This window comes from Thamnophis sirtalis, unplaced genomic scaffold (genome assembly GCF_051295495.1).
Source record: "Thamnophis sirtalis isolate CommonGarterSnake01/CBP01778 unplaced genomic scaffold, rThaSir2_p1.2 scaffold_10, whole genome shotgun sequence".
NCBI classification, from domain to species: Eukaryota; Metazoa; Chordata; class Lepidosauria; order Squamata; family Natricidae; genus Thamnophis; species Thamnophis sirtalis.
The window spans coordinates 71,415,337-71,440,991 of NW_028261390.1; the positions used below are offsets into that span (position 1 = coordinate 71,415,337).

Genomic DNA, 25,655 nt, shown 5'->3' on the forward strand with positions numbered 1-25,655 from the left:
ACAAAATATAAGTCTCAAAAAAATCTCATCTATAAGTTCATGGAGTCAAGGTTGATAATGGGAGCCCTGTGGATAATAAACCAGAAGGAATGTTCCCATCATTAAAATTTAACTTTAGCTAAAAGGAGTTGTTTTTTTTTAAACGAAGCTTAAAAAAAACATTTTTAAACGGTCCTTTACTTGGAAAGAGAAAATACCATTTCGTGTTTAGATTCTTTTATTGATCGAGCTCATCCCATTTATTTTAGCATGCGCGCGCGCACACACACACATCTTCCCATGTGTGTGTGTGTTTGTGTGTGTTGCATTTTTGCTGACAAATAAATGAAGGGAAACTAGTATAGATCTATTTCAAGCTACTTAGCTCTCATCAGCTAGCCTTACCCTTACTGGGATTCGAACCTGGGCTGTTTTTACATATTAGGCAGTTATATTAACCTCTAAGCCACAAGCTCTCCTCCCTTATCAGCTGAGCCGGGGGAATGATTAAGTGGTTTTTTTTTCCTTTTGTCAAAGCACCTGGTATGCCTAGATAGATAGATAGATAGATAGATAGATAGATAGATAGATAGATAGATAGATAGATAGATAGATAGATAGATAGATAGATAGATAGATAGATAGATAGATAGATAGATGTAGGTAGGTAGGTAGGTAGGTAGGTAGGTGATAGATAGATAGATAGATAGATAGATAGATAGATAGATAGATAGATAGATAGATAGATAGATAGATAGATAGATAGATGTAGGTAGGTAGGTAGGTAGGTGATAGATAGATAGATAGATAGATAGATAGATAGATAGATAGATAGATAGATAGATAGATAGATAGATAGATAGATGAGATAGATAGATAGATAGATAGATAGATAGATAGATAGATAGATAGATAGATAGATAGATAGATAGGATAGAGATAGATAGATGAGATAGATAGATAGATAGATAGAGACAGACAGACAGACAGATAACAGACAGGCAAATAAATACATAGAGAGACATTTATATGGACAGATAGATAGACAGAGATATGTAGATATATAAATATATACATAACATTTGCAGAATTTTGGGTGCTGTGCATTAACTAAGACTCAATTAAGAGAATATCAAAATTTGGAGGAAGAGGTTATCACTTAATACTGCTTTGCCATCATTCGTGGTGGTGCGCCATGCCCCCCTTGGTCCTTCCAGCCCACCATTTGCTTTTTTTTTAAAAGACAGAAACAAAACAGAGGAGATCGAGGTTACGAATGAAGAAATCCCGCCATCCGGAGCAAAACCCATCCGAATGCTCTTTTCTATCCCCCAACCTATAACATTCCATGAGGAGAACCTCAACGGAGGTTCTTAGAACCTTGAGAAACTGAAACAAAGGCCATCCATTCTCTGGCGACAGAGCCTCACCTGACCATTTGACTCCGGTATCCTGAAGTTCTGGTAGCTTCCACGGATCTTCTTCTTCCTCTTCGGATGCAGCGGTCAAAGCAATGGTGGAATACGCAGGCAGAAGCTCCACCTGGTTTCCCATGGAAATGACCCCGTCTGGTGGACAAAAAAACAAGCAAGGCGATGTTACCGTCAGTTGACCCATAGGCGGTCATTAATGGTTGCATTGGAGATACGGAAGACAGGAGAGGGGAGATCAGGAGAAGGCCCTTCCATTTTACCTTTGGTGTCTTTCCCCTGTTTGTCAGACATGATCTCCTTGGGTTTTGAGGAAGGGTCTTCAATATATTTATTGGTCTCTGCGTCTTCCAGCTCAGGCCACGGAGCCATGTCCTGCAAGACATGGGGGTGGGAGAGAAAGGTCAATATTGAACCCTCCGCTGTCATATCTTCAAGGTTATGTCAAACAACCATTCCTTAAAAGCAACTGGCTTAGTTACAAACAGTCATCTTATGTTTAAACAGATATGGTTCCACCACAAAACCGCGTTCGACTAAAGGGCGCTCGACGAAACCGCGTAGCTGACGTCATCACAGCGCGACAACAGCGCAGAGAAAAAAGCACGCTGTAAACGCTAAACCTAAAATTAACCCCTAAACCTAAACCTAACCCCCCTAAACCTAATCCTAACCCTAATCCTAACCCTTAACCTAACCCTAAACCTAAACCTAAACCTAAACCTAAACCTAACCCTAAACCTAACCCTAAACCTAACCCTAAACCTAACCCTTATCTTAACTTGAATCGGCTTGCTTTCAAAGCGCTATTTAAAGCGCCCTTCTTTCTCCGCGCTCGCTGTTGTCGCCCTGTTGATGACGTCAGCGACGCGGTTTAATCGGGCGCGCTTTAGTCGAGCACGGTTTTGTCGTGCCACGAACAGATATAACAGATAACAGATGAACAGAGCTGGAAGCAGGGGTGAAATCCAGCAGGTTCTGACAGGTTCTGGAGAACCGGTAGCGGAAATTTTGAGTACTTTGGAAAACCGGCAAATACCACCTCTGGCTGGCCCCACAGTGGGGAGGCAATGGGGATTTTTACAGTGTGTCCTTCCCCTGGAGTGGGGAGGGAAGGGAGATTTTGCAATACTCTTCCCTTGCCACACCCACCAAGCCACGCCCACAGAGCCAGTAGGGGGGAAAAAATTGAATTTCACCCCTGATTGGAAGGGACCTTATAGGTCATCGAGTCCAAGCCCCCGCCCAAGCAGGAGACCCTACACCATTTCTGACAAATGGTACTTCTTGAAAGTCTCAAGTCATGAAGCTTCTACAACTTCCAAAGGCAACTTCTGTTCCATGGGTGAATTGTTCTCCCCGTCAGAACATTCGGTGCTCATCTCCGTTTCAAAGCCAAAGAGCCAGCGTCGTCCGAAGACATCTCCGTGGTCATGTGGCCAACATAACTCAACGCCGAAGGCGCACGGAACGCTGTTCCCTTCCCACCAAAGGTGGCTCCTATTTTTCTACTTCCATTTTTACGTGCTTTCGAACTGCTAGGTTGGCAGAAGCTGGGACGAGTCACGGGAGCTCACTCCGTTACGCGGCGCTAGGGATTCGAACCACCGAACTGCCGACCTTTCTGACCGACAAGCTCAGCGTCTTAGCCACTGAGCCACCGCGTCCCTGGGCTGCTGTAGAAATGAACAGAGAAGTTGAGTAATTTTGGAAGGAGATGGAAGGAGGTGGAATGAGACCAGAGTTCCTTCGATGAGGAACATCTTCCGCCATAGCTCTGGCGGGGGGAAAAATGTTGCAGAACTACCTGCCCTGCCAGGCTCTGCTTCCCACACCTCTTGCGAGTCAGAGGAATGCATGGGAACACCGCTGACCTCATGCTGCTACAGTTCCTGAAGGTGGAAGGCACCCAGTTTGGTTCTAGGTCGATCCTTATGTTCACAAGACAAGCGGTAGAACCTTCACAATCAAAGTAGAGCAGGAAGGGACCTCGGAGGTCTTCTAGTCCAACCCCCTGCTCAAGCAGGAGACCCTCTACCATTCCAGACAAGTGGCTGCCCAGTCTCTTCTTAAAAACCTCCAGGGATGAAGCACCCACAACTTCCGGAGGCAACTTCTGTTCCACTGGTTGATTGTCCTCACTGTTAGGAAGTTTCTCCTTAATTCCAGGTTGCGTCTCTCCTTGATGAGTTTCCACCCATGGTTTCTTGCCTTCTGGCGCTTTGGAAAATAAGTTGGCTCTCTCTTCTTTGTGGCGGCCCCTCAAATATTGGAAGACTGCTATCACGTTCCCCCGCCTCACTCCTTCTTTTCTCTAGACTGGCGAAACCCAAATCCTGCAACCGGGAGGCCTCCTGAAGACTCCGGAGGTTGAAAATCGGCCCTACGGACAAACCGGAAGTCACTATTCCCGGACTTCCAGGTTCCCTGTAGGGCCATTTTTCTGCCCTCTGGAGGCTTCCGGGATACTCCTGAAGCCTCTGGAGGTCCTCCGGAGGCAGTGGAGGGAGGCTGTTTTCACCCTTCCCAGGCTCCTAGAAAGCCTCTAGAGCCTGGGGAGGGCGAAATAATAATTGTCCCAAAAGCGGGGTAGGGGGTTGCTGGTCACGTGCGCATGTGCGCAGGGTAGGGGGTTGCATGCATGCTTGGTCGCGCACATAGCATTATGGGTGAGGCATACCTGCACACAACCCCCCCCCTGCCCTCCCCCCCCCGCTTTTGGCACGGGAGCCAAAAAAAAGGTTAGCGATCATTGGTATCGAGTATGGGTGATAAGGCCAAGAAACCAAGAACAAAGGATTAAGAAAGCTTTATGCATTTTCAATAAAGGAGAAGGTGGAACAAGGTGAGATAACAAGAGATATCATCTAATAAACATTTTAGTAATAATGCTACAATTTATTTATTTATTTATTTATTTATTTATTTATTTATTTATTTATTTATTTATTTATAACAAATAACAGTCAATAGCAATAGCAATAGCAGTAGACTTATATACCGCTTCATAGGCCTTTCAGGCCTCTCTAAGCGGTTTACAGAGAGTCAGCATATTGCCCCCAACAATCCGGGTCCTCATTTTACCCACCTCGGAAGGATGGAAGGCTGAGTCAACCCTGAGCCGGTGAGATTTGAACCGCTGACCTGCTGATCTAGCAGTAGCCTGCAGTGCTGCACCCTAACCACTGCGCCACCTCGGCTCTTACATTGAATGCAGAGGTGGTATTCAACAGGCATTGCCCGGTCGACGGTACCCGAAGGAGGCCCAATCTGTGGGATCTTATAGGTCGTTGGGAGGTATGTGGCAGGAGGCGGTCCCATAGGTATCCAGGTCCTAAGCCATGTAGGGCTTTAAAGGTAATGACCAGCACCTTGAAGCGCATTTGGAGACTGATGGGCAACCGAGCAACCGAGAACTAAGGAGAAACTTCCTGACAGTGACAGCAGGAAACTTCCTGACAGCAATGTGCTCTACATGGGGCTGCCCTTGAAGAGCATCCGGCGACTTCAGTTAGTGCAGAACGCGGCCGCGCGAGTGATTGTGGGTGCACCTCGGTTCACCCACATAACACCTATCCTCCGCGAGCTGCGCTGGCTACCTGTCGATCTCCGGATGCGCTTCAAGGTGCTATTAGTCACCCATAAAGCCCTGCATGGTAGTGGATCTGGATACTTGAGAGACCGCCTTCTGCCAATTACCTCCCTGCGACCAATTAGATCTCACAGATTGGGCCTCCTCCGTATTCCATCGGCCAGCCAGTGCCGGCTGGCAACTACAAGGAGGAGAGCCTTCTCAGTAGTAGCCCCGACCCTTTGGAACGAACTCCCCGTGGAGATTCGTACCCTCACCACCGTCCAGGCCTTCCGCACAGCCCTTAAGAACTGGCTAGCCCGTCAGGCCTGGGGACAAGGATAGCCGCCCCTCCCGAATGATGAATGTATGTTGCTTATTACTTTTATTATATGTGTCTACGTCATTGTTTGTATTCCCCCTCCCTGATTTTATGTGAGCCGCCCTGAGTCCCCTCAGGGAAAAGGGCGGCATACAAATGTTAATAAACATAAACATAAACAAACATAAACAGTGAGGACAATTAACCCAGCAGAACAGAAGTTGCCTTCAGAAGTTGTACGTGCTCCAACACCGGAGGTTTTCAAGAAAAGACTGGACAACCATTTGTTGAAAATGCTCTAAGGCTGGTTGGACTGGAGTTAGGCAAGAAGGAAGCTTCTATATATAGTTTAACCCCTGGCCCCATTAAAAGATCAGTTGCACAATGTGGAACCCTTGTTGAATTCGCCCCTCCTACCTTGGAAATACAACTAGGATTAGTTGGGAGGATCTTTTTACCAGTTGAGGCTACTGCTATACCTCTAAGTTGACCCCAAATTCGGGTTTTGCCTGGATTAAGTTACTGCAATGCACTCAAGAGTAAGCTGCCTCTGGAAATGTTTTGGAAACTGCAAAATTGCAAACTGGCACAAAATGAATATTAAATGTTGCAATCATATTACACCATTCTGTATTATTTATGTAATTAATTAATTAATTAATTAATTAATTATTATTATTATTTATGCTAATTTGGGGTGGGGGAGGGGGAACCCATCCATTAAACTGTTGGGAGTCTCCAAAGCTTAAAACATTTGAGATGATACTAAGCTCTCTAAAGCAATTCAAGCATTAAGATCAGGATTGGAGTCATTGCATTTTTAGCCCTGTTTGGGACAAGATGCCCTAACAGGAGTATCTCTGCATTTCAAAAAGGCAAGATGGTAACTGTTCTATATATATATATATATATTGTTGTATTTGTGCTGATAAATAAATAAAGTGAGACTAGTATAGATCTATTTCAAGCTATTTAGCTCTCATCAGCTAGCCATACCCTTACTGGGATTTGAACCTGGGCTATATTACATACTAGGCAAACATCTTAGCCATTAGGCCACAGGCTCTTATCCGTTATCAGCGGATATATATATATATATATATATATATATATATATATATATATATATATATATATATATATATATATATATATATATATATATATATATATATATATATATATATATATATATATATATATATATATATATATATATATATATATACGTTTATATTTAGTGTCACAACCCCTGGTAAGCCCCAATTATGGGAGGAAGCTAACTGCTTCCATCATCTGTCAATCGGCTCGTCACAAGAGTCCATCACGACAGAAACCCAATATTTTTACTGTTGCCTTTGTTATATTTGTGTTATAAAACAAATAAAAAAACACATATATATGTTTGTGTACATATACAGTGCATTACAGATCAAACAAAGCAACAGTCACCATGTACTTTACTGCTTAACTGTTTTAACTGTAACAGGAAACAGGAAACTCTACTTGGAATAAAAGAGCGTGGAATAAATACAATAGAGCCAAACTTGTAAACACTGCCACCTACTGGCTGAATACTACTGTAGTTGTTGCACAAAAATACATTCCAACCATAATCATGGGAATGGGTTGCATATAAAATACGGATAGCTCTTCCACTTCACTGTTTCAGTCCCATCTTGTCTTCTTAAACCGCCTCTGTAGATACACACGGGTGTCTAGTTTTCTCAAAAGAGAAAACTAGACGGGTCTTTGTCAATTTTAATAGATTTGTATGCTGCCCAATCCCAGAGGACTCCGGGCGGCTCACACACACAAAAAAAAAACAGTTTAAAAATATTAAAAAGAGTTTAAAATGCAAGACAGAAAGAAATTAAGAGAGACACAACATACACTCGATTTTAATTCAGGGTTGACTCAGCCTTCCATCCTTCTGAGGTGGGTAAAATGAGGACCCAGATTGTTGGGGGCAATATGCTGACTCTCTGTAAACCGCTTAGAGAGGCCTGAAAGGCCTATGAAGCGGTATATAAGTCTACTGCTATTGCTATTGCTATTGCTATTTAATGGGGCTGAAGTCCAATCAAGGATCAGCAGGCCTGCCGGAACAGCCAGGTTTTAACAGACTTTCGGAAGGCCGAGAGAGTGGGGAGGGTCCGGATCTCGGGGTAGATCGTTCCAGAGGGCCGGGGCAGCTCCATTTAAACATTATTGTGTTATCAGTGCCGATTTAGGCAACCGGTAGTTGTAACTTTGGACAGTCTCTAAATGAATTGCTGTAAGTCGAAGAGTAGTTGTGTTTCTTTATTCGCACATTCTCACCTATAGTTGGTACTTGCAGAAAGTATCCCCACTCTCATGTCTATGTCTGTCTGTCTGTCTGTCTGTCTGTCTGTCTGTCTGTCTGTCTATCTATCTATCATCTATCTATCTATCTATCTATCATCTATCTATCTATCTCTCATCTATCTATCTATCTATCTATCTATCTATCTATCTATCTATCATCTATCTATCTATTGTATGCATGTATCTCTCTATCTATCATCTATCTATCTATCTATCTATCTATCTATCTATCTATCTCTCATCTATCTATCTATTGTATCTATCTATCTATCTATCTATCTATCTATCTATCATCTATCATCTATCATCTATCTATCTATCATCTATCTATCTATCTATCTATCTATCTATCTATCTATCTATCTATCTATCTATCTATCTCTCATCTATCTATCTATTGTATCTATCTATCTATCTATCTATCTATCATCTATCATCTATCTATCTATCATCTATCTATCTATCTATCTATCTATCTATCTATCATCTATCTATCTATCATCTATCTTGTAGCTATCTAATCTATCTATCTGCCTGTCTGTTATATCTATCTATCTATCTATCTATCTATCTATCTATCTATCTATCTATCTATCTATCTATCTATCTATCTATCATCATCTATCTTGTCTGTCCATCCATCCATCCATCCATCCATCCATCCATCCATCCATCCATCCATCCATCCAGTAAAATATTAATATGTAAAGAGCTCCCAGCAACTCATAACCAATCCCCTTTTTATCTCCAGTAAAGAGACTTTCTGGCTGAACAAGACTCTTTTGGTAACCTATTGGCCAGGATTTCTCAATCTTGGCAACTTTGAGATTTCAATTCCAAGAATTTCCCAGCCAAGAATTCTGGGAGTTGAAGTCCAGAGATCTTAAAGCTGCCAAGGTTGCGAAACCCTGGCCGGTAGACTCAACTATAATAATGCCCTTGATGTGGATTATGTGCGTGAAATGGATCTACTTGGACCTTAGAGACAACCGGTTAAAAAATGTATTTCAGCTATTTCCTGGAATTGTTCTACCACAATTGAGCCCAAAAGCTTGGCTGTTAAGTGAGACATTTGTTAAGTCAGCTTTGCCCCATTTTCCAATCTTCTCGCCTCAGTTGTTAAGTAAATCACTGCGGTTGATAAGTTAACAATCCAGATGACATTGAAATGACTTGTCAGAAGGTCGCTAAAGGGAATCGCAGGACCTTGGGACTCAGCAACGGTCGTAAGTACGAACCAATTGCTAAGCATCCTGTTCTGACCGAGGCTTCCCAAGAGCATGAAGCAAACTCCTGGTCCCGACAAAAAAACCTTGTATTGATTGACTGTGAATTCTGCTCATTCCCATCCAGCAAAGCCTTTCAAGGGAGGATTTACGGTCACAGACCTTATCTGGCTTGGAGAGCTGCCAGGACGATCTCTGCAAAACTTGGCTGGAGTCTGGGAGAGCCACAAACCAATGAAGTGAACTAATTGTCTCCTGCAAACTCCACTCCCCTTTCGCTCCTCTTTTATCTCCTCTGGGAGGGGCCATTCACCGTCCACCTGTGGCCTTACTCCCAAGTCGACCCCTGTTCTTTAGCTGCTCCCTTCGTCTGGCAACTCTGCGCATGCGCACACTGGGAACAGGCTCCAGCTGTTCTTCTGCCTCACTGATCTCTGACTCCGAAGACAGCTGGTAACTGGCATAGGGCCCCGGCCCCCTCTCTGCCTCTGACACAGAGCCCTCCTCCGAGCCTTTCCCCAGACTCCAGGACTGGCCCATCTTCCTCCCCAACCTCCTCACTGTCCGACTCTGCTGCCAGCTGTGCTGGCGGCTGGCGGGTCGCAACACATCCGAATGTTGGATCACCTAATGATGATGGGGATGTTGCAAAGGTCCTAACAGCTGTAAGTCACATTTTTTAACGCTGTTGCAACTTGGAACGGACGCTAAATGAAACTGTTGTAAGTCGTACTCCCAAGTGTGGCCTCACTAGCGCAGTACCGAGATGATCTCGTGACCTTCGGAATATCTTCCCAACAAAATCCATCAGGACCATTTTCATGGCTTCCCCACGGAGTCAAGCGATGGACTTTAACTGGCTTTTCGAAAGTGGAAGAGAGGGCTCTGTGTTTCTCTCTCTCTCTCGCCTTAACTTTCATGAGACATATTATCTTGAGCACTAATTGACCGCCATAAAGCTCATTCGCTCTCCTAGGGGCAGAGTGCAAACTGAGTTACTCAGCTAACAGTTTTACATTACTCTGTTCTCAGCGTCGCTATCTCCTGATTATTTCATGCTGTTTGTTTTCATTTATTCTATCGTTCGCCACTGGTTCTTCCAAAGGAAAGCAGGATAAATATCAAAAGAAAGGAGTAAGTAATATTCAGCATGAACAACATGTATCTTTCTGCAACTAAGGGTAAAGGTTCCCCTCGCACATATGTGCTAGTCGCTCCCGACTCTAGGAGGTGGTGCTCACCTCCGTTTCAAAGCCGAAGAGCCAGCGCTGTCCGAAGACGTCTCTGTGGTCATGTGGCCGGCAAGACTCAACGCCAAAGGCGCATGGAACGCTGTTACATTCCCACCAAAGGCGGTCCCTATTTTTCTACTTGCATTTTTTACGTCCTTTCGAACTGCTAGGTTGGCAGAAGCTGGGACAAGTCACGGGAGCTCGCTCCGTTACGCGGCGTTAGGGATTCGAACCGCCGAACTGCCGACCTTTCTGATCGACAAGCTCAGCGTCTTCGCCACTGAGCCACCGCATAGACCAAGGATTAACTTTATAAACTGAAAAGCATGCCTTACTGCTCAGGTTAACATTCCTATGATAACCAATCCAATCCGATCTGGTTAACAACCCCAACTCAAGTTTCAAACATCGAGTGGCATCTGTTTCCTGCCTAACCCAGTTAGAAGTTTCCTCAATATAAAAAGTTCTTTTACTTTGGCACACGTGAGCATGTGCTGTGATGGTGGCATGTGAACGAGTCCTTCTTCATGGCATATTGTACTACAGTACTGAAGCTCGCTCGTCCTCAAGAGTCAACTGGGAAAACTTGGAGACACTTCGCTTCTCATCCAAGAAGCTTCTTCAGTTCTGACTGAATGCTGGAGGATGGAAGGATTGATACTCCTTGCAGACAGCTGGTCATTTGCATCCTCTTTAGAGATTTGGATTTGGATTTAACTTTATTTGTATGCCACCCTTTTCCCTGAGGGGACTCAGGGCGGCTCACAGTTCAGGGGGAGGGAAGGACAAAACAAGTTATACACATGAAGACAATACATCGTTAAAAAAGCACAACAGTCATACTATTCGGGTGGGGTTGAAGTCTTTAGCCCCAGGATAGCCAGGTTTTAAGGGCTGTGCGGAAGGTCTGGAGGGTGGTGAGGGTTCGAATCTCCACGGGGAGTTCGTTCCAGAGGGTCGGAGCAGCCACAGAGAAGGTTCTCCTCCGGGTAGTTGCCAGTCGACATTGACCACATTGACCGGCTGATGGAATTCGGAGGAGGCCTAATCTATGGGATCTTATTGGCCTAGTGGAGGTAATTGGCAGTAGGCCGTCTGTCAAGTAGAGAGAGCCATTGAGAGAGCCGTTGAGGCCACTTGGAGGTTTATCGGTGTTGTCAAAAAAAGCCATCTACGTCAAAACTGAAGAGCCCCCTCTCAACAGAGGAGGAGGGATACGACATTGTGTATCTCCTGGCTACAACACAGATCCTTTCAGCAGATCTAAGAAGGCTCCACATCCATTTGCACCACTCAGGTGACTCTGAGGACCCAAGTGGCCTCAATGACTCTCTCAAAAGGATGCAAATGACCAGCTGTCTGCAAGGAGCATCAATCCTTCCATCTCCCCACCACTCAGTCAGAACTGAAGAAGTATCTTGGATGAGAAGCGAAAGGAAAAACACAGTCCAGGGGCCTTTTGAAAATTTAATTTAATTTAATTTAAAGCACCTTTGACTAAGAATCTCTGCAAACATTCATCTCACCTATTTATCCATTACTGGTAAAACTGTTTCATCCCCATGCGTTACATTTGAATGGTGGCTTGTCCATTATTTATAATGTAGCTAAATCCTAGGTGTCAGCATATGAAATAAAACAGGAATTTATGCGTAGTGCATGTGAATGGGACTAGAAGCCAGCCATGTTCGTATTTTGCTCTTATTATTTAGACATTATAAAGTAACAGTTATGATTTCAGATAGATTAGATGCCGTTCCAAGGTCAATATTATGGATAAGGGCCAAATTAATTTTTGTGGCCTTAGTTCAACTAATAGATCTCGGGATGATTTCTCAGTTCATTTGTGCCTCTCTTCTCAATTTTATGCTTGTCGTTATTTATATCGTCAAATATACAATAAGATGCAGAATTTAGTCCTCTTTTAGCATTAATTCACAGATGTAGTTGTGGGTTATAAGCATTTTGCTATAAACATATTGGAGGCAATTAAAGAGCTTGCATTACCAATACAAAATTATTGCATTTTGGATTGCCTATTTTATATTTTATGCTGGTGAGAACATCCCCAACAATCCAGTTTTGGTTGTCATGATGTAAAAAAGATGTTGAGACTCTAGAAAGAGGACAGAGAAGAGCAACAAAGAGGATTAGGGGGCTGGAGGATAAAACATATGAAGAACGGTTGCAGGAATTGGGTTATGTCTAGTTTAATGAAAAGAAGGACCAGGGGAGACAGGATAGCAGTCTTCCAATATCTCAGGGGCTGCCCCAAAGAAGAGGGAGTCAAGCTATTCTCCAAAGCACCTGAGGGCAGGACAAGAAGCAATGGGTGGAAACTAATCAAGGAGAGAAGCAACTTAGAACTGAGGAGAAATTTCCTGACAGTTAGAACAATTAATCAGTGGAACAACTTGCCACCAGATGTTGTGAGTGATCCAACACTGGACGTGTTTAAGAAGATGTTGGACACCATTTGTCTGAAGTGGTGTAGGGTATCCTGCCTAAGCAGGGGGTTGGACTAGATGACCTTCAAAGTCCGTTCCAACTCTGTTATTCTAAATTCTAATCATCTTCCAGAATAATTCTCAACTTCCTTTGGGGAAAAAGATCCTATTCCCTCCATGAAGCATTTCCTATTCAATTAAATGTCAGAACTCTGCAGGGAAGGCTAATTTCAGGCTGGCTGGCAAAGATTCAGTGACATACAGAGGAACACAAACATTCCCGCCCATCTCCTCAATTTAAAAACCAGTCTACCCTTGGCTTCAACTTTGTTTTGAAAACAAAATACACAATTCACAAAAACTGGCAAACACACAAAAGAGAAATGAAAACAATGCTAGGCACACACGGTTCCTAGGAGGCTGCACCGTGGTTAAACACAACTACAAATTGTTTGATCCTTCCAAATGTAACCCTGGCTTACACACAGCCACAGATGCAACCAGGTTAAAAAAAACTTCACATAGAAGTTCAGTCAAATAGTTCCAGCTTGCCCAATTAGTTCTTCCTCGTTAATTATGATTTTCTTTCCCCCCTCCTGCCCCCCTGCTTCCCACCCGCCACCCCGGGGACTTTCTAATGAAATCATCGGTGACAAGACTGTTTTGCATGATGGAACAAGCGATGATTTTTAAAGAAGAGCTTGGAGCAGCCGAAAATTACAAGGGCGAGTTTTTCCTGCTCCTGGGACACCCCTCCCTGTCAGGATCTGTGCACCGATCACATGCACATGTCACCAGAAGCCAAACGAGAAAGAGAGAGAGTGTGTGTGTGTGTGCGTGTGAGAGAGAGAAGGATGACACTGGGCATGAGTAATCTCCAAGTTTTGTGATTGCATCAAAGAAGCTATTCATTAAATTCAAAGCACTACCCATCCTTCCTAAGACGGATGCATTCAGAAGGGAGCATCTTGCCAACAATTGCTACGATTCTGTCCTGCCCTTCTCAACTTCAAAACTGCTCTAAATAAAATAAAATAAAATAAAATAAAATAAAATAACATAGCGCACTCAAATCTAAATAAATAATTCCAACAAGATCCAAATCCAGGAAAGCGTTAGATGTCATCGAATCGTTTTGGTGTGGGTGCGAGGTTGGGAGTTTGAGTTTCACTGGACTTTTTCCTATTGATAAACTTTTTCCAATTAAACACTTTAACTCACCACATCAAAAGCAAATTATCGCTCCCCCTATTTTTAAATAGATATTTTAAAACATCTAATTGTTTAGATATTTTAGAATAGCCCGAAAATGGAAAAATATCTAAGTATTGAGATATTTAAGAATAGCCTGAAAAGTGAAAAAAATATCTAATTATTGAGATATTTAAGAATAGCCTGAAAAGTGAAAAATATATAATTGAGATATTTTAGAATAGCCTGAAAAGTGAAAAAAAATCTAATTATTGAGATATTTAAGAATAGCCTGAAAAGTGAAAAAAATCTAATTATTTAGATATTTTAGAATAGCCTGAAAATTGAAAAATATCTAATTATTGAGATGTCAGAATAGCCTGAAAAGTGAAAAAATCTAATTATTGAGATATTTAAGAATAGCCTGAAAATTGAAAAAATATCTAATTATTTAGATATTTTAGAATAGCCTGAAAAGTGAAAAAAATATCTAATTATTGAGATGTTTTAGAATAGCCTGAAAAGTGAAAAAATATCTAATTATTTAAATATTTTAGAATAGCCTGAAAATTGAAAAATATCTAATTATTGAGATGTCTTAGAATAGCCTGAAAAGTGAAAAATATATAATTATTGAGATATTTAAGAATAGCCTGAAAAGTGAAAAAATATCTAATTATTGAGATGTTTTAGAATAGCCTGAAAAGTGAAAAAAAATCTAATTATTGAGATATTTTAGAATAGCCTGAAAATTGAAAAAAATCTAATTATTTAAATATTTTAATATAGCCTGAAAATTGAAAAATATCTAATTATTGAGATATTTAAGAATAGCCTGAAAAGTGAAAAAAATCTAATTATTGAGATATTTAAGAATAGCCTGAAAAGTGAAAAAAAATCTAATTATTGAGATATTTAAGAATAGCCTGAAAAGTGAAAAAATATCTAATTATTGAGATGTTTTAGAATAGCCTGAAAAGTGAAAAAAATCTAATTATTGAGATGTTTTAGAATAGCCTGAAAAGTGAAAAAAAATCTAATTATTTAGATATTTTAGAATAGCCTGAAAATTGAAAAATATCTAATTATTGAGATGTTTTAGAATAGCCTGAAAAGTGAAAAAAAATCTAATTATTTAAATATTTAAGAATAGCCTGAAAAGTGAAAAAAATCTACAAAAAAACCGAGAATCCCATTAACGGAAGGAAAGGATTTCCAGCGAATTAGACCCTACATCCCATCTTGACTTCTCCACAATGAAAAACAACCCCCCTATCACTTTCAATTTTTTATTTTAGTCTTTTTGATTCAACGACTCTTTCATTAATAAGAAAACTTTCCCCCCTTCCATCCCGGAGCAATCAAGCATTCCAGGCACGATAAATGCCACTTTGAGCTCCGACTCAAAAGTCTGCCAATCTGGATCTCACAAACAACATTTGTTTCTTCCTTTGCCTTTTTTCTTTTTTTGGTATTTGTTCAATTCGATTCATCAGACCCGCAGCGAAGATCCGGCAGATGAAAGCAAGAGAACCTTGGCAAGAAAACACTGTATTGTCTCCACCAAAGCTGGAAGGGAACACAAAACTGCAGCTCCGATTACTCACCTGTTCCTTCCGTGTCCAATGAAGATTTCCAACAGGTCTCCTGCTGCAGCTACAATATATATATATATATAGACAACAGGTATTGGGCAAAGTCTGCTTTTCGCCGGCTCACATTCCTAAATAGCTGTCAAGGCACAGCCTACCTGCAGTTTAATAATCCCTTAGCTTCTCTCTTTTTTTTTCTTCCTTTCCTTCCTTCCTTTCTTTTTCCACCCCTGTGAAAAGCTAGCTGGCGTGAAGACTAATTTTAAAAGAGCCACCTTCGTCCAAACTTTTGGTCATTCGGCTGCCAAAACATGCCTGAGCATTATAATCATTTAGCGGTGACTTCTTTTAATTGGCCAGCCTGTTTATTATACCTCTCCGGCTCATTCGGGACAAAACAAAGCAGGGTGTTAAAATAGGGCTTGCCCCCCCCCCCTCGGACGAGAGAGAGAAAAGTAATGTTTCCGGAGAGGGCTTATCTCCCCGCGGATCTGTTGCCAAAGAAAGGAAAAGATTAGCCGAACCGCACATAGATATTAAAGCTCATTAGCTTAAGAAGCCTTTTGGAAATAATGGGACAGCCCTGTTTAATCATTTGGCAAGAGCAGATAACTTTTTCTCAGCCACCTTGTTAGAAATCCCGTTGACTTTTTTTGGGGAGGGGTATCTGCGCCTTTTTTGAGGGAAGTGGGGGGGACAAAACGAAGAGTGGACGGAACCAGTAAGGGAGCAGGTCAGGAAGCCTGTTGGAAAAGGCGTGGATGCCTCCTGAGAATGGCCCGACGCGTCTTATAATTATGACATAATGATGTGTTGGGAGATAAGGAGGAGCTCAACTTTTAAGAGAGCAACAAGAGTTGGAAGGGCCTTGCAGGTCTTCTAGTCCAACCCTCTGCTCGAGCACCATTTCAGACAAATGATTGTCCAGTATCTTCTTTAAAAACCTCCACCTCCACCAGTGTGTGGGATTCAGCCGGTTCGCACCACTTCGGGAGAACCGGTTGTTAACTTTCTGACCAGTTTGGTGAACTGGTTGTTGGACGAAATCATTAGGCCAGAGAACCGGTTGTTAAATTATTTGAATCCCACCACTGACCTCCACCCACAACTTCTTGTTCCACTGGTTATTTGTCCTCACTGTTAGGAAGTTTCTCCTTAGTTCTAAGTTGCTTCTCTCCTTGGTTAGTTTCCACCCATTGTTTCTTGTCCTGCCTTCAGGTGCTTTGGAGAATAGGCTCACCCTCTCTTCTTTGTGGCAGCCCCTCAAATATTGTCAACTGCTGACATGTCACCCCCCCTTGTCCTTCTTTTCATTAAACTAGACATACCTTAGAACAAACAAGCCAGTCCTAGAGGAAATCAACTGTGACGGCTCTTTAGAAGGCCAGATCCTGAAGAGGGAACTCAAAGACTTTGGCCACCTAATGAGAAGGAAGGAAGCCAAAGAATGGAGGCCTTTGGACTCTGGTGATGGAGGAGACTCCTGCATTGAGTCCCTTGGACTGCAAGGCCATCCAACCGGTCGGTCCTGGAGGAGATCAACGCTGGCTGTTCTTTAGAAGGCCGGATCCTGAAGGTGAAACACAAAGACTTTGGCCACCTGATGAGAAGGAAGGACTCCCTAGAGAAGAGCCCATGCTGGGAATGATGGAGGGCAAAAGAAGAAAAAGGGGACGGCAGAGAAGGAGGTGGCTGGATGGAGTCACCAAAGCAGCCGGCATGAGCTTCAATGGACTCCAGAGGATGGGAGAGGACAGGAAGGCCTGGAGGAACATTCTCCATGGGGTCGCGATGGGTCGGCTACAACAAGACATATCCAAATCCTGCAACTGTTCTTCATATGTTTTAGACCCCCCTAACCATCTTTGTGCTCTTCTCTGCACCCTTTCCAAAGTCTCAACATCTGTTTTATATCTCGGCGACCAAATCTGGATTTTCTACAGGTGGTCCTCAACCTACGACCAAAACTGAGCCCAAAATTGATGTGACTAAGCGAGAAGTTTCTTAACCGAGCTTTGCCCCGTCTTACGACTTTTTCTCACCACGGTTGTTAAGTGAATCAGTGCAGTTGTTGAATGAGTATCGCGGTTGTTAAGTGAATCCGGCTCGAATTCGACTTGCTTGTCAGAAGGATGCAAAAAGGGGGTGGGTGGGTCGCGTGACGTGGCGACCGTCATAAATATGAATCCGTGGCCAAGGGTCGTATTTTTTAATCACATGACGATGATGGAGCTTGCAAGTGTGAAAAAACAGGGGCGAGGCGGCTTTTTTCCGGTGGCGTCGTAACTTTCAACAGTCACTAAAAGAACTGTTTGCAAATCAGGAAAGGTGAAAAACTGAAGTCTCTTCTTCTCCCGGGGACAATAAACAAATGTGTGTTTGCCACTCCGCAGCCAGCCAGGTGCTGGATTAATGGAACTAAATGTGCACCGTCAACATTGTAATTAACTTTATTTATTTAGATTTTCTTCCCCTCCCGCCAAGCTCACAGGTCGCAGGTAAATGGTCACACACATTTTGCTTCCTTCTAGCTTCATAACAAGCCGACATGGTGGGTATAAATTGAGGAAAGGAAAATTTAGCTACTCCGGTTGAGCCTCTGAAGCAGCGGCCACCAGCTGGTGGTCCGCAGAAAAATTATTTGCGTTTCTTTATATGGCACTAAATCGGGGGTCCTCAAACTACGCCCCCCCGGGACGGATACGTGCAATGGACACTTGTGTTGCTGCAGAGAATCTCCCCCTTTGGGGTCTTTTTGTGTGGGTCCACAGGGGGGCAGACTTGGGGTCTGCTTCAGCCTCCTGGTGGGGGGCTTTGGGCGAAGGCTGGAGGGAAGAGATGCTTGTGGCGAAGAGCCGGAGGGCCTCATTCCAGTGGGACTGTTATCATGGCCTGGAACTGGCTGAGCATCTCAGCCCACGCAGCCTCCAGGCGCCGGTACCTGGCCTTGCACTCCCGCAGGTCTTCCCTCTGCTTGGAAAGCACATGCTCTAGTCCTCAGTGAGGTGCTTCTGCTGAGCCTCCTTCTCGCTCAGATCCAATTTGAACTGAGCTGTTTTGCCGGACTCTTTCTCCTGGGGGCTGCTTAGGTCCAGCAACGGCTTCCTGTTGGGGCCCTAAGGAGCCCCCGGGTGGGCAGGCAAGGAGTAGCTGGGAGGGGTGAGGTGAGTAGAGGCCGGCGAGGTACCCCTTGATGTGAGTGACATCGAGTTGGCCACGCCCATCCAATCACATGACCACTTAGCCACACCCACCCAGCCGGTCATTAGGCAGATCATATTAGTGGTCCGCGGGATTTAAAATGATGAATTCAGTGGTCCCGGAGGTCCGAAAGGTTGGGGACGTTGCTCTGAAGAGCAGCTGACTTTCCCAGTTGGTTTCGAAATTGCAGCAGGATTGTTAGAAGGAAAATGCAATTTTTTCTTCTTCCCTAACTAAAGTAGTTTTGATTGGGAGCTCCTCAGAACAGGATAATTGGAATTCCACAATGCTTCTTTGGAGACTTACTAAAATACCATATCACACAAAAGAAGAACATCTATCTAAGCCACGTTCCCAGATGTTCCCAGGCATCTGACCAACCAGGAATTGATAAAGAAGGCTGAGAAAGCCACAAAAAAGGGGGGGGGCAACAATTGCCACCATACTAAAAAGCAGAGACATCCCCCTGCCAACAAAAGTGCGTCTAGCCAAGGCTGTGGTTTCCCCAGTTGCAATGGATGGCTGTGAAGGTTGGACCACAAGGAAGGTTGAGCGCCAAAGAATGGAGGCCTTTGAACTCTGGGGCTGGAGAAGAAGACTCCTGCATTGAGTCCCTTGGACTGCAAGGCCATCCAACCGGTCAGTCCTAGAGGAGATCAACCCTGGCTGCTCTTTAGAAGGCCGGATCCTGAAGAGGAAACTCAAAGACTTTGGCCACCTGATGAGAAGGAAGAAGAACTCCCTGGAGAAGAGCCTCATGCTGGGAACGATGGAGGGCAAAAGAAGAAGAAGGGGACGGCAGAGAAGGAGGTGGCTGGATGGAGTCACCGAAGCAGTCAGTGTGAGCTTCAATGGACTCCAGAGGATGGGAGAAGACAAGAAGGCCTGGAGGAACATGGTCCATGGGGTCGCCATGGGTCGGACACGACTTTGCAACTAACAACAAATACTATATAGGACATTCCAGCATTTCAACCAGAAATTACGAATCCTTCCATGGGTTTATTCAGCATTGGATGGCAGCACTCAAAACAGCAGTGAGTTTTATGAGACATTCAGAAAAAAGCAAGAAACTATAAATGAAAAATTGCAAAATGTTAACCTTGGGAAAGCTGGCACAGCTTCGCAACTAACAACAACAAGCCACCAATTAGCCATCTTGTATGGGGTGTGTGTGTGCAGAGAAACTCCTTGAGGGTTTTTTTGCGGGGGGTGGTGGTGGTGGCATTGCCTTCTTGAATGCCAATTGTTCCGAGCTGGAGAATGGAACAAGGAAATTGTGAAATTTTGAAATCCCCATGCCAGTAAGTACATCTTGACTTGATTCATTATACATGTAAGATTTGGCTCACCCTTACCAAGAAATGTTTTAATTCCAGTAGGACATTGGCATCTGTCCCAGGTGACATTCCCTGATTGCAGCCTGATCTCCAAGAGGATCAGACCAACTCAATTTGAAGTTGGAAAAAAACAACGGGAGGCAATATTTCACAGCAGGAGACCCTACACCATTTCTGACCGAGGGCAGTCCAGTCTCTTCTTGAAAGCCTCCAGGGATGAAGCTCGCACAACTTCCAAAGGCAACTTCTGTTCCACGGGTTGATTGTTCTCACTGTTGGAAAGTTCCTCCTAATTCCCAGGTTGAATCTCTCCCTGGTCACTTTCCATCCATTATTCCTTGTCTGGCCTTCAGGTGCTTTGGAGAATAGCTTGACTCCCTTCCTCCTCTCTGTGGTATCCCCTCAAATATTGGAAGATACTCTCCTGTCTCCCCTGGTCCTTCTCTTCCCTAGACCAACCATGCCCAGTTCCTGCAACCGTTCATCATATGTTTTAGCCTCCAGTCCCCCAATCATCCTGGTTGCTCTTCTCTGCACTCTTTCTAGAGTCTCAATATCCTTTACAAATTAACAGGGTTGGAAGGGATCTTGTAGGTCATCTAGTCCAACCCCTTCACCCAAGCAGAAGACTCTACACCATTTCTGACAGATGACAGTCCGGTCTCCTTCTTGAAAGCCTCCAGTGATAAAGCTCCCATAACTTCTGAAGGCAACTCCTGTTCCATTGTTTGAATGATCTCACTGTCAGAAATTCCTCCTTATTCCCAGGTTGAATCTCTCCTTGGTCAGTTTCCATCCATTCTTCCTTCTCTGTCCTTTCGGGTGCTTTGGAAAAATAGCTTGACCCCCTTCCTCCTCTCTGTGGCAGCCCCTCAAATATTGGAAGGCTGCTATCAAGTCTCCCCTGGTCCTTCTCTTCCCTAGACTAGCCAGGCCCAGTTCCTGCAACCGTTCATCATATGTTTTAGCCTCCAGTCCCCCAATCATCCTGGTTGCTCTTCTCTGCACTCTTTCTAGAGTCTCAGAATCTTTTTTATAGTGTGGTGACCAAAACTGGATGTAGTACTCTAGGTGTGGCCTTACTAAGGCGTTATAGAGTATTATTAGGACCTTCCTTGATCTTGATTGTATCCCTCTGTTAATGCAGCTTAGGATTGCATTGGCTTTTTTGGCGGCTGCTGCACACGGCTGGCTCATATTTAGCAAAACAGTTATTAAGCAAACGCACCGTTTCCTCCCCTGTCAAATGCCTCCTTTGCAGCTTAAGCCGGTAAAGAAATCAAGAATTGGGGCGATTTAAGCATCAGTCAAACATCCTCGGACAACACAGGTGATGAACACGCAAATTCTGGGCCGCGTAGCATCGGATGGGTCACCAGAAGGCAAAAAAAAATCACAAAATTACAAAATCTCCCTTGTTTTTTAACCAGGTGGGGGAGTTCACTAGAGAAAGAAATTGTGTTTGGAAGACGCAGCGGTAAAAGGAAACCAGGCCACCAACGCGTGACCCGTCAAAACCGCGGTAGACAAAAGCGCGCTCGACGAAAGCGCGTACCTGACGTCATCAGCAGCGTGACTAAAAAAATTAAAAATAAATTAAATTGAAATTAAAATTAAATTAAAGCAAGCCGATTCACATAAAGGTAAGGGTTAGGTTTAGGGTTAGGATTAGCGTTAGGTTAAGGGTTAGCGTTAGGTTTAGCGTTAGGTTAAGGGTTAGGTTTAGGGTTAGGTTTAGGGTTAGGTTTAGAGTTAGGGTTAGGGTTAGGGTTAGCGTTAGGTTAAGGGTTAGCGTTAGGTTTAGCGTTAGGTTAAGGGTTAGGTTTAGGGTTAGGTTAAGGGTTAAGTTTAGGGTTAGGTTTAGAGTTAGGTTTGGGGGGGTTAGGGTAAGGTTTTCGCTTTAATTTTAAATTTACCGCTCACAGCGCGATGTTTTCGTCGCGCTGTGATGACGTCACGTACGCGCTTTCGTCGAGCGCGCTTTTGTCTACCGCGGTTTTGTGGTGGAACCCACCAACGAACATGGCAGCTGACATCGACCGGAGCATAGAACTGTGAGAGGGAACCTGTGGCATGCATGCCACAGATGTCCCTCCGAAGGGCTCTGGAGGGCGAAAAAATGCCTAACGCGCAAACCGGAAGTTAGGGGAACGAAGGAGGCTTTCAACCCAGGGTTCAAAGTAGCGTATACGCTTCTCTCCAGTTTCCTTCTGATTCCTGTAAAGAGATATTATCGCTACACTTCTATACCCATTACCTTAGTTTAGCAGTATCCAATGACCACTGAATTGTTGGGCAAGCCGAACAGCCTTTAACAAAAATATATATTGTTCCATGTTATTGATGGGCTTCTGCGCTCTTAGAAATGAGATGGGGTTACAGTAGCTTGACAGATTCCCGATCCAGAATTTTATACGCTTGGCACCTCATGAATAAAACATTGTTCTGAATTTGGCTTTGCTAAAGGAATCAATCCAGCTATTGAAGTATTATTAAGAGGGACGCAGAGAGGAAGGGAGGGGACCTGTTAAATATAAGCACTATTAGCAGAAAAGTTCTTGATTTTGGGCCTTGTAGCTGCGTTTCCACTTCTAGCAGAAAAGGGAGTCTTTATTTATGAGATAAATAAATGTATATTACAGAGAGGGGCGGGGGGCTCAAGCCATTTTCCAAAGTACTTGAAGTCCAGGCAAGGAATAATCGATGGAAACTGACCAAGGAGAGATTCAACCTGGAAATAAGGAGGAATTTTCTGATTGATTGTTCTTGAGAACGATCAACACATGGAACAGAAGTTGCCTTTGGAAGTTGTGAGGGCTTCATCCCTGGAGGTTTTCAAGAAGAGATTGGGCTGCCCGCTGTCGGAAATGGTGCCGTGTCTCCTGCTTGAGCAGGGGGTTGGACTAGATGACCCACGACGTCCTTTCCAAATACATTAGTCTGTTATTATTCTGTTATTTAGAAGTTGTGGGAGCTTCATCCCTGGAGGCTTTCAAGAAGAGACTGGACATCTGTCAGAAACAGTGTAGGGTGGGGGGGGTGTTGGACTAGATGACCTCCAAGGTCCCTCCCAACTCCGTTAATCTAATCTAATCTCAGATGCCTTCCAAGGGCATCAGCCGAACAGCCAAGTATTCAAGACCATAAATCCATATGTACAAGCTTTAGCTTCTACGGAAGACAAGGGTATAAACTTTTCTTATTTCTTCCTTGTCTGCAATAAAGAGACTAACTGAAGGCACATCATACCTGTGATGCCACGGAAATCCAAGAACGATCTGAATAAGGAGTTAAGTATCCGGAGCTACAAGGTTCGTCAGCACAGGGGGATGAGAAGTTAGGCACTTGAGGTAGTCATTCTTTCAACATTTTTATGGCTTAAGAAGGCTCCGTTGGTGCTTAGCAGGGCCCAGTCGAATATATCAAATATCCAAGGATTTTATTTGCGTGTGTCATTGTTCAGAGACGGTAAGGAAGTTCAGACGATATTCTCGTAAGCTCTTCCTAAGGAGCATGTGGGACCGTTTGGGTTCCGTGAAAAATAAATAAATCACCAGCTAGACATTTTAGGCAGGAGAAATACCTCCAATCTGGTTTATAGTTGTCCTCGGCTTACAACTGATCAAGGAGAGAAGTAATCAAGAACTAAGTAATCAAGAAACTTCCTGACAGTGAGCAGAATTGATCAACGAAACAAGTTGTGAATGCTGCAACGACACTGGAGGTTTTTAAGATGTTGGAACCAGACAAAACGGGGAAATCGGAGACAGGAGGGGAACAGACAAGTAATGTAAATGAACAAGAAACAAATAGAAATGGAAAATAAAACTCGATGGGGTAAGATTAGAGAGACCTATAGAGGCACAAAGGGAGCAGAGAAGAAAAGGGGAAAACGATATCTGGAAAAAAGAAATTAGCCAACAACAAAAGGGAGAAATAACGGGAGATGGGAAAGAGAAAGTTTGGGGGGAGAGATATCCAAACAAATTATCGGAAAGTGAGAGGAAAAATACAGAAGAAAAGATGCATAAAAAGAAGAAAAAGAGAAAAGAACAATCTAAGAACAGGAGGATGGTAGAATGATAAGATCTTGTAGGATGAAATGAAATATTGTAATCAAAGTAATAATAGGCTTTCGTTAAGATGTGTGGGAATTTTAAAAGGGCTAAGTAATTATGTTGAATGCTGAGTACATAAAATGTGAAATTGAAGACATAAGTTGTTAATGGAAAATAGATGAAAAAGAAATGTGATTTGTTTTTAAAGAGAAGGGGAAATTGTATACGTTAAAAAGTAGACACTGGAAAGAAGAAAAGGAATACGGCTAAGATTGGAAAATGGAAAATATCTATATATATAAAATGGATTATATTTTTTCTGGGAATGTTAAAAGGGGAAGCTGGAAAACACACTGTTCACAAAAGAATCTTTTATTATGTAACAAAAAAAACCATGTATGTATGTATGTATGTATGTATGTATGTATGTATGTATGTATGTATGTGTATTTAGTGTCACAACCCCTGGTATGCCCAAATATGGGAGAAAGCCCACTGCTTCCTTTCTCTGTCTATCGGCTCGTCACAAGAGACCATACAGACAGAAACCCAATAAGGGTATTGGTACTGGTTCGATTCCCAGTAAGGGTATGGCTAGCTGATGAGAGCTAAATAGCTTGAAATAGATCTATACTAGTCTCCCTTTATTTATTTATCAGCACAAATACAACACACAAACACACACACACACACATATAAAAGATGTTGGATAATCATTTGTCTAAAGTGGTGTTGGGTCTCCTGCCTGAGCAGGGGGTTGGACTAGAAGACCTCCAAGGTCCCTTCCAACTCTCTTATTCTGTTATTCTATTAAATGGCAATCACATGACCTGGTTGATTGGGGCAGCACTGAAACGCCCCAAATTTCTCCAAATTTTAACATCACAGGAGTCCTGGATTTTGGATCCATTTTGTAAGTTGGCCAGTTCAAGATACGTTGATTCCAAAACTGTGGTTCTATCATGCACTGCTATGCCCAATTGAAGGTTACAAAAAAAAAACAAAAACAAATCGAACCAATATAAGCGAATAACAGAATTGGAAGGGACCTCGGAGGTCTTCTAGTCCAACCCTCTGCTCAGGCAGGAAATCATTTCAGACAAATGGTTGTCCAAACTCTTCTTTAAAAGCTCCAGTGTCAGGTCGCCCACAACTTCTGGAGGCAACTCGTTCCACTGGTTAATTGCTCTAACAAACACCAGCCTTGACAGCATAGAGATCTGAGAAGGATAGCTTGGTCACCAGTTTTGTAACTCTTTCTCAACCCTCAAATAAAGGATGAGAGGAGGTGTTAAGAAACATGGCTAGTCTAGAGAAGAGAAGGACCAGGGGAGACAGGAGAGCAGTCTTCCACACTTGAGGGGCTGCCACAGTGAGGAGGAAGGGGGCCAAGCTATTCTCCAAAGCCCCCGAGAAGGCCAGAGAAGGAAGAATGGATGGAAACTGGCCAAGGAGAGATTCAACTTTCCAACAGTGAGAGGAATCAACCCATGGAACAGAAGTTGCCTTCAGAAACTGTGGGAGCTTCATCACTGGAGGCTTTCAAGAAGACAGTGGACTGCTCTCTGTCAGAAATGGTGTAGGGTCTCCAGCTTGGGCTGGGGGTTAGACCGATGACCTACAAGGTCCCTTCCAAATATATTAGTCTCTTATTATTCTGTTATAAGTGGTGGGAGCTTCATCACTGGAACTTTTCAAGAAGAGACAGGACTGCCAT

At 43.4% G+C, this 25,655-nt stretch overlaps 1 protein-coding gene across 3 annotated transcripts in view; it reads right to left on the bottom strand.

Moving 5' to 3' along the window:
- SLC34A2 (solute carrier family 34 member 2) overlaps nucleotides 1-25,655 on the bottom strand; it is a 49,162-nt gene that overhangs the window by 17,446 nt on the left and 6,061 nt on the right. For 2 of the 3 annotated variants that reach the window (XM_087724885.1, XM_087724884.1), the window contains exons 2-3: nucleotides 1,673-1,784; nucleotides 1,410-1,547 (exon numbers count right to left, since the gene is read on the bottom strand). In XM_087724885.1, coding sequence (XP_087581011.1) covers nucleotides 1,410-1,547; nucleotides 1,673-1,781 — 247 coding nt within the window. In that variant the 5' untranslated portion in view covers nucleotides 1,782-1,784. Of the gene's footprint in view, nucleotides 1-1,409; nucleotides 1,548-1,672; nucleotides 1,785-15,354; nucleotides 15,660-25,655 lie in introns of those variants that run through there. The other variant, XM_087724886.1, reaches the window with a different exon arrangement.